The sequence below is a fragment of the Taudactylus pleione genome, unplaced genomic scaffold (genome assembly GCF_031769625.1).
Source record: "Taudactylus pleione unplaced genomic scaffold, aTauple2 ptg000114l, whole genome shotgun sequence".
NCBI lineage: Eukaryota > Metazoa > Chordata > Amphibia > Anura > Myobatrachidae > Taudactylus > Taudactylus pleione.
Genome location: NW_028284516.1, coordinates 1,745,973 through 1,760,671, shown reverse-complemented (window position 1 = coordinate 1,760,671; position 14,699 = coordinate 1,745,973). Strand labels below are relative to the sequence as shown.

The following is a 14,699-nucleotide window of genomic DNA, read 5'->3' as shown; positions in this document are numbered from 1 at the left end:
CAACCGTTCTCCAGCACTCCAGGTGACCAGAACGCCTGTTTTTACAGCCATTCAACTGTCCATCAGTTTAAAAATTTAATCACAGAACACAACACACAAAGTTGATAAAATAAATCAACTTCATGTTTTTCACCAGTGAGCCTATCAAACCGAAGGCCAACTAATGCAAGATTTGCCAAGAATTATTTAATACAAACATGAAAACCTACAGCAACACAATAGCCACTGAAAAACAAATAGTTAGGACTTCACTATTCAAAAATAGCAATTTTATTTGGGTGGGGGTGGGGCAGGGACTGAAGTGTTAGGAAAATATATTGTCTCATAGTACACATTCCTTACACAGTTTCAGACTTGTACATTAAGTTGCACTAATGTGCTGCTACTACAGCGAGAGAAATACAACAAAAAAATAAAATTGTAGTGTCCTAAAAGTCAATAACAAATCTGCAGTACACAAGTCTATAACATGATCTAGGAACAAAGTATCCAAACATAATCATGTTAACCATTTCCTATGCAAACAGATGTTACATATACCCTAAATAAGTGGATCCCAGTCATCTTGGAACACCACAAAGTTTAAAAAGACCTCGCCTGACTTCAGAGGAGACTTCACAGGAAGAACCATGGCTAGAAGCATATTACAAATAGGCATTGCTTAGAATATCCAAAAACCAGATAAATCATTGGAAAATGCCACAATTCAAAATATTTCGTAGTCCTCCAAGTCCAGTGCTACAAGAAAAAAAAATAAAAATAAAAGGGATCCAGTCAAGATTTTAGGAAGAGTCTGAGGAATTCAGATACCAAAGTATAATCACACAAAACAAAACTACCAGCCAAGCCAGTATCGCAGAATAAAACATGGCTATGTTGGAAGGATAGATGTAGGCCACAAGTTGTGTGAAATTTCTTGCATACGAGTTATAAGATTATATATTTATCTGTTTTTGCCTAAGTAAATCTCAAGACGTATATATGGATATATGAAAACATTTTAATCCAAACATGAACTGTACACACCTAAAGGACAATGTACATCACTATATTTATAAGTATTACTGAATGCAAAATAAGGAATGTGTTGAGTGACAAATCAATTGCTAGTTACTCCCAAGTCCAACTGTGAAAATCTTGTAAAAACTCCGTATTTGGGAGATCAATTGTAAAATAAAAATTGCCGTGTATAACTAAAACATGCAGCACAGTGGTACGAAGGAGTTAGGACATCAAATATATTTGCTTCTAGAGTCTTGATAAGTTCAAAATAATTTTCCGCGATCCAATGGGCCTTTCATTAAGCTCGTTAACGGCAGCCATTGCCTCATTGTAATTCTCGAGGCAAACTGTGGCAAGTCCTGTGGCCATTCCTTTTTTGTTAAATTTGAAATTAATGGATTTTGGAATTATATTATAACCATAGAAAAAATCTAAAATTTCTTCAACAGTAGCAGTGTATGGCAGATTCTTCATGTGTATCATAGCGCCAGGTGATCCGCTTTTAAAGTTTTGATGAACTGGTAAAGAACGTTGGTATTCAACAGCTTCCTTTAGCATATCAAACCTGCCAAAAGAATCATCTGGACCAAACTCCATTGGGTAGGGATCCCTTACTCTTTCTGGGGAGTGTCTAAAATCACCACGACCATATGCAAAGTCACCTGGTCCAACTAAAGACCTTTCAAGCGCTTCACGTCGGCTAGGTTCGACAATTTCATCTCTATATACTTGCGAATGTGACAGAATACTTTCAACTGGATCATCAATGAAAGCACCAAACTCTTTCATTTGTTCATCAGAAATAACTCTCACAAAAACTTCAGTTCCCAAGAACTGTTGTCGATTCAAGCTTTCGGCAAGCATAGCCTGGTGTTCAGATGGGAACCTCACCAATGCTTCTCCTAGTCCAACTCCTTTGTTGTCAAATAGCAAAAATATATCATCTTCATGCACAGCAAATCCAGCAAGAAACTTCTGAACTTCAGCTTTACTAACATCAAAGGGAAAGTTCCTTAAATATAGACATCTTTTTAGGCTAGACTGACCCCTCCTTGGATAATCCTCAACGGACCTATCCCGTTTTGGTGGAGTTTGTCTTTCATAAGACTCTATTAACTCCAACATTGCTTTACGAGGAATTGGAAATATGAAAACTGGCCGACCAGTTAAGTTGCTTTTGTGTAACGCAAGGCATTTCTCATATTGCCTCTCGCTTTTTAACATCACAAAGCCTTCTCTTGTTCGATTATCATGCTTATCAAGCAGGAACTTTATCTGTGTGTCTGTCATGTCAGGAATGCCCAAACAATTCTTAATATCGTATTTCGCCACTCCGTAAGATAAGTTTTTCAGGTGTATATAAAAAGTTTGGTTTTGTGGCGATCTTGACCTTGTTCTTTGTCTCCTGGGTTGTTTGAGGGGTTGGCCACCACCAGCAACCCAAAGCTCCTCAGTTGCCTTCTTTAGAGATATAAACCTATGGCCTATGTATTCGTTGTTACGTTCCAGTGCTGCAGCAGCATCCTTAGCAGTTCCAAATTTTACATAGCCATTTCCATTCCTATAACCATTGGGACGCAATAGGAAAATTATGTCAACCACTTCTAGGCCGTCGAAAAATTTGATGACGTCGTCTTCTGTTGCAGTGTAGGGAAGTCCAAACATAAACACATAGACATCAGCAGGGTCTTCGAAAGTACTTGAGTCTTCCTGGTCATGTTTTGACCCAGAATTCTCTAAACCAGCTTCATAATTATTTTTTTCAAACTTACTTTGGTTCATTCCTTTCTTCACAACCGACACTAGTTTATTTATATCTCCTGAAGGTGGTATTGCTGGATGCTTTGGATTCTTGTTATTTTTACGCCTCATTTCCAGAGTATTCTGCATTTCTGACTTGCTGCTCAGTAAAAGCTGGACTTGCGAGGTCATAATAAGCCCGCCAGATCGACTCATGGCACGCCTGGCATCTTCATCTGTTGCAAATATAATGAAGGCCTCACCAAGTTTTCCACCAATAATATGCACACCTCCATCAGGAATATGCAGTCCAGAGAAGAAATGCCGAATATCACCAGATCCAGCAACAGCAGGAAGCCCCTGTAAACGGATCACTACTGCCATTCTTAGGCTCTGATAGAAATTTCACCTGAAAACAGAGTACACAATAGCGATGAATTAAAAAAAAAATAAAAAAAAATACTAATATCTAAACCAGGAGGTGATTAAAATTAACATTTTGGTTGAGGCTCTATAGAAAATGGAATTCTTACTAATAAAGCAAATATTTAAAAAAACATCTCAGAAAATGATACAAGCAGCGTTCTCACTAGGCTGTTTTAGCGGGGCTCTGCGCCCTGCCCTCCGTCTGGAGGGCAAAAAGCACCCTGCCCTCACCGCACAGCGCCCTGCTAAGACAGCCTGCGGGTGCAGTCTTCACCCACGGGGCGCAGTATCCTGCAGGTGGGGAAATGTGCGGTGGCCCAGTCACCGCCTGTGATTAGACGATGGGCGCATGCGCCTAGCATCTATTCTGTCAGCAGCGCTTGGGGGCTGCCCGGCGTGTCCGTAAGTGTGGGTACGCCCCCCCCCCAAGAATGACGAAAAGGGGACGTCTTATAGACACGCCCCCTTTTCACCCTTTTTGGGTGCGCGCGCGGAAGTGCCCTCTCTAGCTCCGGTGCCCTGTCTGGAGCGAGAGTGAACACTATACAAGCATAAGACAAGTGCTTACAAATCCAAACTTTGATTCCGAAATATACTGTACTACCCCAACTAATTAAGCAAATGTAGTGTAAAGAGTTGTGTTACTAATGCTGGACATAAACCATCAGATAAAACATCTGTCAGACCAACATACACTGTTCAATTATCAGCCCGATCGGATGATTATCGGCCATCAGGACGATAATTGGACAGCAGGCCCAGCATAAACAAAACAACTTTATACATAGAAGCATGTATTCAACAGACATTATTTCTTCTTTATTGAGACAAATCAGCACCAGTTTTAACTTCATGTCCTGCTGATAGATCTTACCTCTTTAATTCTTGAAGATCTTTAACAACTTAACTGTAAAAAGAAAACAAAATAAATTACGCTTCGTTAATACGCTTTACGTAGGTGCCCCAGTCTATTATTCACAGATTTTTTTTCTTTACATAAAAAGTATAAAACTACACAATAAAAGCACAAACCATTGGAGATAATTTTAGCATTCCCACAAGGCCATTTTAGCAGGACAAAGAACAGCACCCTGCCTAAATTATAAACTGCATAAATGGGCCCTGTCCTTATGGATGCCCCCCCCCCCCTTAGCACGACCGTGGAGCCCCACCTCTCTGGACTTCTTCCCTCCTCGCTCTGTCTGTTCCGAGCTGCTGTACTCCCCGTCCGCACTGTAGTCCACCTGCGCCTGGATGCTTTTTCGGCACGTGCCCGGCACTTACGGACAACCCAGGTTGCCCCCAAGTGCTTCTTCATGAATAGATACCAGACGCATGCGCACAGCATCCATTCACCGGTGGTGACCGCTGCACCGCTATTTTGTCCACCCGCGGGTGGGGACAGAACCCGCAGGCTGTTTTAGCGAGCCGCCGCTAAGAGGGGCGGGGCGCATTCTACCCTTTAGAAATCAGGCAGGGCGCAGCACCACGCTAAAATAGCCTAGCGGGAACGCTAGGCATCCATATTTGAAGGTAAGCAGTCTGCTTTTTTTTAAATTTATGTATCCCACTAGTAGCTTTTGACTGGTGATTATTTGTGATTTGATTTGTCTGTTTAATCATTAGTGGGGGTGTCCTAGAAGTCCCAACATTTTTACCTTAAAATAGGGATTTTCCTCAACTTTTCATCTGCTTAGGGGGTCAAACAAAAAAATGCATCAACTCCTATGGAGAGTTAGGCCGTATTCAATTTGAAGCGAAAAATGTCCGGATCGCCGATACTTTTTCGCCGATTACGTCATTTTCGCCTGTTTTGAGTTTCCTCTGTATTCAATTTGGAAGACTTTCGCCTAGGTGGAAAGTCAATGCAATGTAGTAGGCGAAAAAGTTTCGCCTATGAATAGCAGGCGGAAAAATATGAGATATGGTAAGAACTTACCCTTGTTATCTCTATTTCTACGAAGTCCATAGGGTTCCACAGGATACCTTGGGGGTATAGGTGTGACATCAGTCGCAGGGCACCAAAGAGTTAAGCTTTCAGCCTCCCAGGATGCACTAGGTCCCCCTCCTATACCCCGCCCCCGAGCCAAGGCACCTCAGTTAGTTACCAAGCCATAGGCCGGAGGAGGAGAAGGAAGAGAGAGAACAAAGATCTGGACACATACAAGAATCACATTCTCACCAGAGGGAGACGGAAAACCGGTGACCAGAGCAAAGCCCATCTGCAGCACAGGTGCGACAGGGCGGGAGTCCTGTGGAACCCTATGGACTTCGTAGAAATAGAGATAACAAGGGTAAGTTCTTACCATATCTCATATTTTCTACTTCAGGGTCCATAGGGTATCCACAGGATACCTTGGGGATGTCCCAAAGCAGTATCCTTTAAGGGTGGGGACGCTCCTGTGCAGAAAGGAGAATCCGCCGCCCGAAGGAAGCATCCTGAGAGGCGAAGGTGTCAAACCTGTAATACCTCACGAAGGTATGGACAGAAGACCACGTAGCAGCCTTGCAGATCTGAACTGCCGAGGCACCACGTCGAGCTGCCCACGAAGGACCCACAGACCTAGTGGAATGAGCCTTCAGAGAAGGAGGGACCGGTAGGCCTTCATGAAGATAAGCTTCAGAAATAGCCATACGGATCCAGGCTGCCAAAGTTTGCTTTGAAGCAGGCCAACCCTTTTTACGGAAGCCAAAGAGGACAAACAAAGCGTCCGACTTCCTAAACGAAGAAGTGCGGTCAACATAAGTCCTTAAGGCCCGCACAACATCCAAAGAGGCCTCACCCACGGAAAGACCCGGTGAGTTAAAGGCCGGAACAACTATTTCCTCGTTAATATGAAACTGGGAAACAACTTTGGGAAGAGACTCGGGCCGAGTGCGGAGCACTGCCCTGTTCCCATAAAAAACCAAGAAAGGGGGTCTACAAGAAAGAGCCCCTAACTCAGAAACACGTCTGGCCGAAGCAATGGCCAGAAGGAAAACAGTCTTAGCTGTTAGCCATTTAAGATCCACTGAGCCCAGTGGTTCAAACGGCGGTCCTTGGAGAGCCCTCAGGACCACAGCCAAATCCCAAGGCGCCACAGGTGGAACAAAGGGCGGCTGAATGCGGAGAACACCCTGCATAAAGGTGCGCACATCCGGGATTGTAGCAATCCTACGGTGAAACCAGACAGATAGGGCCGAAACCTGTACCTTCAAAGAAGCAAGGCGAAGCCCATGATCTAGTCCCGCTTGCAGGAAGGCGAGAATCCGAGACAGACGAAACTCCCGCGGTGCATAACCTCTCGGTCGACACCACTGGAAGAACGTATGCCACACGCGATGGTATATCCTCGCGGAAGACTGTTTCCGAGCTCGTAACATGGTCCGCACCACAGAGCTGGAAAACCCCCGGGACCTCAGCATGGCCGTCTCAACAGCCACGCCGTCAAAGACAGCCGAGTCAGGTCCGGGTGAAGGCAAGGACCCTGAGACAGAAGGTCCGGTCGTAGCGGCAACCGCAGAGGAATGTCCACGGACAGACCCTGAAGGTCTGAGAACCAGTGCCGTCTGGGCCACGCGGGAGCTATCAACAGGAGCGTCCCTCCTTCCTGTTTGAATTTCCGGATTACCCGTGGAAGAAGGGAGACCGGAGGGAACAGGTATGCGAACCGGAACGTCCACCGGACGGACAGAGCATCCACCAGAGACGCCCCTTCGTCTCTTGTGCGAGACCCGTACACCGGCAACTTGTTGTTGTGCCGGGACGCCATGAGGTCGATTTCTGGAAGACCCCACCTGTCCACCAGTAGTTGAAAAACGTCCGGGTGCAGGGACCATTCCCCCGGATGAACGTCCTGGCGACTTAGAAAGTCCGCCTCCCAATTGAGCACTCCCGGGATGAAGACCGCTGATATGGCCGGAAGATTGCGCTCCGCCCAAACCAGGATCCGAGAGACCTCTACGAGAGCCGCCCGACTGCGAGTTCCTCCTTGCCTGTTTATGTAGGCCACGGTGGTAGCGTTGTCCGACTGGACCTGCACCGGGCGACCCTGGAGAAACCGCTGTGCCTGCTGGAGAGCATTGAAGACCGCACGGAGTTCCAAGATATTTATTGGAAGCTCCGCTTCTGTCGGCGTCCACCTGCCCTGGAACAAGTGTGGACCCGAAACTGCTCCCCAGCCCCGAAGACTGGCGTCCGTTGTCAACAGGACCCAATTTGGAACCCAGAACGGACGTCCCTTGTTGAGGTGGGTCGTCTGTAACCACCACGTAAGGGACAGGCGAACCTCCTGGGTGAGCACAATCGTCTGGGACTTCAGAGACTGAGTCAGCCCGTTCCACTTGGACAGGATCAGGTGCTGCAGAGGTCTGGAGTGAAACTGGGCGTATTCCACCATGTCGAACACCGACACCATGGAGCCCAGTAACCTCATCGCCGAGTGTAAGGACACCCGGCGGCTGTGCAGACAACTGCGCACCCTTGACTGTAAAGCAGAGATCTTGTCCTCCGTCACGAAGATCCTTTGCTGTCCCGAGTCCAATAAGGCTCCAAGATGCAGAATCCTCCGAGACGGGATTAGAGTGGACTTCTGCCAGTTGATTAGCCAGCCGTGCCGTTGCAGCAGTGCAATGGTCAGGTCCAAGTGGCGTAACAGGAGCTCTGGAGATCCTGCCACCAATAACAGGTCGTCCAAATACGGCAACATGCGGACTCCCTGCAGCCGCAGAGAAGCCGCCATGACCGCCATCACCTTGGTGAAAACACGTGGTGCTGTTGCCAGGCCAAAAGGTAACGCCCGAAACTGGAAGTGGTCGCTGCTGATTGCAAACCTGAGGAACTGTTGATGGCGCCAAAGAATAGGGACATGCAGGTAAGCGTCCTGTATGTCCAATGACACCAAGTAGTCCCCAGGTTCCAGCGCCAGAATGATGGACCGTAGGGTCTCCATCCGAAACTTCGGGACCCGCAAAGACTTGTTGAGTGCTTTGAGGTTGAGAATCGGACGATATGACCCATTGGGTTTCTGTACCAAAAATAGATTTGAATAGAAACCCTGGCCCCTCTGGGAGAATGGAACCGCCACTATAACTCCAGCCTGGAGCATAGTGTGCAATACCTTCCGCAGCTCCGTAGCCTTGTTCCGGTCTGATGGGAGACCCGTGGTGAAGAAGCGAGCCGGGGGTCCGTGCCTGAAGGAGAGGGCGTATCCGTGGGAAACCACCTCCAGAACCCAAGTGTCTGTCGTAGTGGTCGACCAACACTGGGCGAACTGTAGCAGGCGGCCTCCCACCCTGGGATCCCCCAAAGGGAGGCCCGGACCGTCAGGCCGCAGGCTTGTCATCTGGCTTGGGGGCCGGACGTCTGGTACTCCATGCCTGCTTCCGGGGCTTGACTGATTTCTTAGGGCCAGCCTGTCGAGGAAACGACTGTGGTTTGGGCCTGCCCTGGGCCCTAGATGACCGAAAGGACGATGGTCCCGAACCAGAAGGAGCAGTGGCCGACGGGAGACAGGCAGATTTGGCTGCCGCCAGCGTGGCCACAATCTTATCCAGATCCGGACCGAAGAGAACTTCTCCGGTAAACGGCAACGCTTCCAGACCTTTCTTGGAATCTGCGTCCGCCTTCCAGGATCGCAGCCACAAGGTGCGACGAGCAGCTACCGCTGCTGAAGAAATTCTAGACACCAGAGTACTAATGTCTAGAGCCGCCTCGTTGATGTAGGTGGCCGAATCACGGAGATTGCCAATCAACTCCGCCTGATCGGCCGGACAGTCGGATTCAAAAGAAGCCTCTAATGAATCCGCCCAGCGCTCCATCGCTCTGGCAACCCAGCAAATGGCCATAGCCGGCCGTGCTGCCCCCCCTGCAAGGGAATAAGCGGACTTCAGGCAGATTTCTACCTTGCGGTCCATAGCATCCTTAAGGGAGGACATGGATGGCATCGGCAATGTGGCACTACGGACAAGACGGGTCACGTGAGAATCCACCTGTGGAGGGGATTCCCACTTAGCAAAATAATTATCCGCGAACGGATAAGCCACCGCCAGGCGTCTCTGCGGCTGGTATCTTTTGCCAGGTTGTTTCCACGCCTCCTCTAAATGGTCCACCAACTGACCCGAAAGAGGAAAGACTGTGGCATCGCCCTTCACATCTTTGAAAAAGGCATACTTAGATTTAGCCGCTGGGGGAACTTCGTCCTCAATCACCAAGGCTGTGCGGACCGCCCGAATAAGTCCAGGAATATATACTTTGGACTTAGCATCAGCGTCCTTAGTATGGAGAGGTTCCTGATCGTAAGGATCTAGAATCTCCCCATCATCAGACGTCCCTTCGTCATCCTCATAAGGAGCGGACAGAGACGCCACCGGCCTTTTATGAGACCGCATCACAGACTCCCCTTGCAACACATCCGACAAGTGCTGTACAGAACTCGTCAGGGAGTTAACCCACGCTGGCTCCTGAGAACCCGGGAGCGGGGAAATAGGGAGACTGTGGGGTACCACCAATTGTCGTGGGAACCCCTGCATGGGTGACGACACCACAGACTGCTGGGACAAACCCATCGGAGTAAACGCGGGCTGCGGAGCTAACTGGCCCACTAAAGCTGTTAACGCCTGAGCGAAACAAGCCCAGGGCGGCTCCTGTACCGGTGCTGTAACCGTAATAGGCCGCGCCATGGACAAACACTGCCGGCAAAGGCCCTCCGCGCTACCCTCCCCCTCCGCTAACGGTACTTTGCACGTGGTACACTGTAGCCGGAGGGGAAAATCACTTTCAGACATGATGGCACCACGTATGTGACCTCTCTCACCAATTAAGTATTAAATAGGCGAGAGACCACCCTGCAGCACCGCACCGCAAGGGCTTTAGCAGAAAGAACAGGGACAGTAATAAAGCTGACAGTTTAGAGAAGAAAAGATTACAGGCAGCAGCGCTAGCACAGTCACATACAATGCAGAAAAATAACAATTCCTGCACTAACAGCGCTGATCACTCAACTACACAGACACAGGGCCTGGTAGGACACAGCGCTGCATACACAGACCTGACCACAGCGGAGGAGAGGTATGCGGGGGGACCCAGACCACGATGCTTCCTTCCAGCAGCGTTCACCATGCGTTCTGGAGAAGATGGCCGCCGAGGAGCAGAGAGGAGGCTGGCCTGGGGGAGGAGCGCTGCCACAGGACCAGTCGGCAGCATGCAGAGAGGGCTGTGTGCAGCGGGGGAGGCGCCGGCTGTGAGACAGGGAAGGCGCGCTCCCCTGGCATGCATTTAACCCCTGGGACGCCGCAGCGCTACCGCTCTGCTGCGGTCCGCTGTCCCAGGGGGTAGTGGAAGCGCAGGTTGGTCGCCTGGCTCCACGCTGCAGCCAGTCCCCAGGGAGCCCCCTGCCTGGGGACTTAGGACCATGTGATCAGCGGGGACCCACCGCGGGACCCCGCTGCTTACCTCTGTCCCCCTTGAATCCGGCCATGGTCCGGAGCATCTGGGGTCACCGCTAGCTGTGACCCCAGACGCCCACCAGCATCCCCGGATCAGTACCGGCGTTCTGGTACCGGCGGGGTGTAGGGAAGACAGCATGGACGTCAGGACTGACTGTCCATGCTGTTCATCCAGTTGTGCAGCCACAGCTGCATGAAGAATAAGCTTCAGGGGCTCTTCTAGCCCCCACTCCAACAGGTGCACCCGACTCCGGCCGGGCACCAAACTAAACTGAGGTGCCTTGGCTCGGGGGCGGGGTATAGGAGGGGGACCTAGTGCATCCTGGGAGGCTGAAAGCTTAACTCTTTGGTGCCCTGCGACTGACGTCACACCTATACCCCCAAGGTATCCTGTGGATACCCTATGGACCCTGAAGTAGAAAAAGTGCAGAATTGCGGTTTTGGGGTACAACATTGCAGGAACCCTCGTGCAGCCTTAAGACAGTCCCCTAAAGGTAAATTGCATCAAAAAAAAGTTGAAAAATATTCTGGACACCCCCCAAAAATGTTTAATTTTGGGGGTAAAAAAAAAAATAAAAAAAATAGGGGAGCAAAGGGCCAAACTATCTAAATTAATTCAGTTCGGGTCCCCATGTATGCGGCAGGTGTTTTCTTCATTGCGCCATTTTCGCCTACTATCAAATTGGAAAACAGGCAAAAAGTCCAGACTTTTCGCCTCAAATTGAATACGGGCCTTAATGTGCGTTAACTTACATGGCTAATTGAATAGCTAAAAATGTGTACACGGATGCGTTAAGTCACATTTACCCATATTAACCCACTTAAACAGGTTACTCTCTGCCAATTGAATTACCCCCCCCCCTTAATCAATCAACTTGGGGGAAATTCAACTTTGAGCGATGGCTGAGAGTTGCTGGCAACTCACAACTACTGAGACAGCAGATTTTTTTCTTGCAGCCCATAGACATTTAACATGGAATAGAACCGAATTTCCATGCTTAATTCCAGCCCCATATCCTATATAAATATATACCATAGCGTTCCCGCTAGGTGGTTTAGCGGGGCGCGAGGGCAAAAAGCGCCCTGCCCTCACAGCCTACGGATGCTGTCTTTACCCGCGGGTCGCAGTGTCCCGCGGGTGGAGAAATGTGCGAGGTCACTGCCGGAGAATAGACGCCGGGCATATGCGCCCGGCATCTATTCTCCCTGTCTGCAGCACTTTGGGGCTGCCCAGCACGTCTGTAAGTGCCGGGCACGCCAAGAGTGACGAAAAGGGTATGCGCCTTATAGACACGCCCCCTTTTCAATGGCCACGCGTACAAAGTTGCCCTCTCTGGCTCCGGCACCCTGCCTGCTGCCGGAGTGAACACTATACCATTATCAATCTTGTTAAAACTATTAAAATTACTTGCAAATCAATGATTAAAAGTATAGATATAGACAAAAAACATGCAATCAGTCTGGATGGGCAATGAATATTTTTTTTTTTTTTTTTTAAGGTCGATGTTTGATCTTTTTGCTATATTTTTACTACCAATGTTATTATCCAAAGATATGAAGGTGCTCTAACCGATCCCCACCCCCTAAGGCAAGGGTGGCCAACCCACGGCTCTTCTGTTTCTAAAAATGCGTCTCCTGCGATTGTCATACCAAAGATGTGCGCACAAAAATGGGGAGTGGCCTTGTGACAGCCAGTCGGCTCTAGCTAGGCTTCAGGTATTTTTTGGCTCTTTGCCTCTGACTGGTTGGCCACCCCTGCCCTAAGGCATCAGCAGCTATGTGTTGATGGCAACAACAATAAGCTGTTAAATATCCCATCCCTAGGAGTTGGCACAAATTGAACCATCCAAGACGCATACCTTTACCTAAATTGTAAGTTACTACTATAGCCTTCAATAACAAATGTAGTCATTTTTAAAAGTGACTTATTCTTAGGGCTCGATTCAATTGATCGTGAAGTAAATAGCGCCGGGAGGGAGCTCCCGGAACTATTCAATTCTGCGCGCTGTTAGGTCGGGGAATGCCCGTTCTCCCGCCCCTCGCACCTTAAACAGGGTGTTTGGTCGCGAGAACGGGCCTTCTCCGACTAAACGTCCCGGCACGATGCTGTTTTCCCGGCGCTAAGGGTAGAAAGCAGCATCTCGCCTGTATTTTTGTCGGATTTCTGCGAGCACCCCTTGAGGGGTGCGAGAAGAGATCCTTACCAGTGCGCTGAATTAAATGGAGCCGGGAGCTCACTCCCGGCACTATTTACTTCGCGATCAATAGAATCGAGCCCTTAGTGTTCATTCATTAGAACAGGGTTGTACAAGCATTCACATGAATGGGAAAATACTTTTTTAACCTATGTGCTTTCTGATGCATGCTACTAAAAGAAAAAAGTAATGTAATACACTGGAGATGATGTAATACGTGCAGGATAGTTCGGTTACTTGAACAAACTGTGGGAACGTGTCATTTTACTGCATTAAATAACTGAATATTTCTAGTTAATGCAACTTTCTAAAGCAGAATGTGTTAGGTTTAGGGACCCCCAGGGGGCCTTGGGGTCAGGCACGCGCGCATACATGAAAAACACTGCCTAGTTCTGCATGGATTTAGATCTCCTCTTAACACTGAGGGGCAGTTTTAATGCAACGCAAGCTGCAGTTGGCGGCTCGTGTTGCATTTATCTGCTAGTTACAGTACGCAGATTCTGCTCACACCTCCATAGGCTGCAAGTAGAATCTGCATTCTGCAGTAGATGCCAGTACTTCTCGGTTTAAAAGAATCAGCCTCTGAGAGGTCAATTCTATAAAGGAGTTAATTATGGACATTGCTCAGTTGGAACATCCGCAATCGCACACTATATCAGCCCCTAAAATCAAGCATTTTAGAGGTCAATCCAATTAGGTGCGAGACACTCACACTCAAGTAAGGCTTGCCACCCACTTGTATGACCTGCAATAGTGCCGATGGATGGGACGATTTCCCTTCGTCCCGCTCCAAAAGGAGATTGCTGGTACACACTTAAAAGATTTTATGAGTTACGGAACGATCGCTGTTCCGTATTTCATTATGATGTACAGGGTCGAATGCAATACTGTGACTGCCCGTGCTGCACGGCCAATCACGCGACATTGCATATGACCCGCAGGAGCAAGCCGTCTGGTACACACACTGCACAATTTGTCCAAATCAGGCCAATATATCGTGCAAGTGTTTATCCACCACTCTTAAGGCTCCCATACACGGTGCACCAATGCGACGCAACGGCCGATCCTATAACCGACATATCAGGCGGTCCCCACAGAGCGATCGGGTGACCGCCCGCCCAATATGCCAGCAACCCCCACAGCGCTGCATGGGATCGTGCATCGCATCCCCAGATCAACTGACCATCCAGAAAGATCTGGGAAGAGCGATGTACGTCCCACGGGAGCGCGCACTGGCCAATATCATCCGCGCACACGGAACGATGTAGCAGCGTTATCGATGTATCAGCGATATCGTTCCGATCCATCTAATCAGCTGCTATATTGCAGTGTACGGGGGCCTTTAGTTCGGCTGTATGCCCCTCTAGGGCTGCAAACCGAAACATGTGATAGTGGTCCGTGAGGGGGGGGGGGGGGATTTTTGGCGAATTGTTTTGTCGTTGCCGGCATTGCCACGCCATTCCAACGGCAATTAGCCCCCTTTGCACCTAATTGGAGGGTGCAAAGGAAAATATACCATTTAGCAGCTACTGTAGGTGCAGCTGATGTGCGCACTGCATCACCAGCATCGCCCCCTTAGCAGAATTGATCCTCGATTGTGATGGCTGCTGGATAGCAAACGGCAGCCCTCCACTCCCCAAGGAACGGCGGGAACACACCGCGACACCACCACTCCCTGCGCCTCGGCAGCGCCACCCGGTGCATCCCCAGCACAAACTCACCCCGTCCCTGAGTCACACACCGAGACAGGACAACAGCCAGCAACCGCCTCGCACTCCTCCGACCAGGAAACTCCCGCCGTCCTAAAATGGCGCCCACTACCTCTCTGCGCTGCGTGCACACTGCTGAGTCACGTTTAGAAAAACGCCCTAGAAGCTAGGCCGGCGTGACGTCACGGGCTGGCCGGAAGTG

The 14,699-nt window shown here is 49.1% G+C and overlaps 1 protein-coding gene across 2 annotated transcripts; it reads right to left on the bottom strand.

Moving 5' to 3' along the window:
- Nucleotides 1-980: 980 nt before the first annotated feature.
- On the bottom strand, nucleotides 981-14,637 carry RBM12B (RNA binding motif protein 12B). Of its 2 annotated transcripts, none has more exons than XM_088471374.1 (3): nucleotides 14,510-14,637; nucleotides 4,043-4,075; nucleotides 981-3,151 (listed from the first exon to the last, which is right to left on the bottom strand). In XM_088471374.1, exon 3 carries the CDS (start codon nucleotides 3,124-3,126, stop codon nucleotides 1,249-1,251), a length of 1,878 nt encoding a protein of 625 aa, XP_088327500.1. In that variant the 5' UTR covers nucleotides 3,127-3,151; nucleotides 4,043-4,075; nucleotides 14,510-14,637; the 3' UTR covers nucleotides 981-1,248. The 2 variants fall into 2 exon arrangements, with proteins under 2 accessions (XP_088327500.1, XP_088327501.1); XM_088471375.1 differs by having other exon boundaries at nucleotides 14,530-14,605.
- Nucleotides 14,638-14,699: the final 62 nt, after the last annotated feature.

Coding starts and splice junctions, on each gene's coding strand:
- RBM12B (XM_088471374.1), bottom strand. CDS start 3,126: ATGGCAGTAGTGATCCGTTTACAGGGGCTTCCTGCTGTTGCTGGATCT.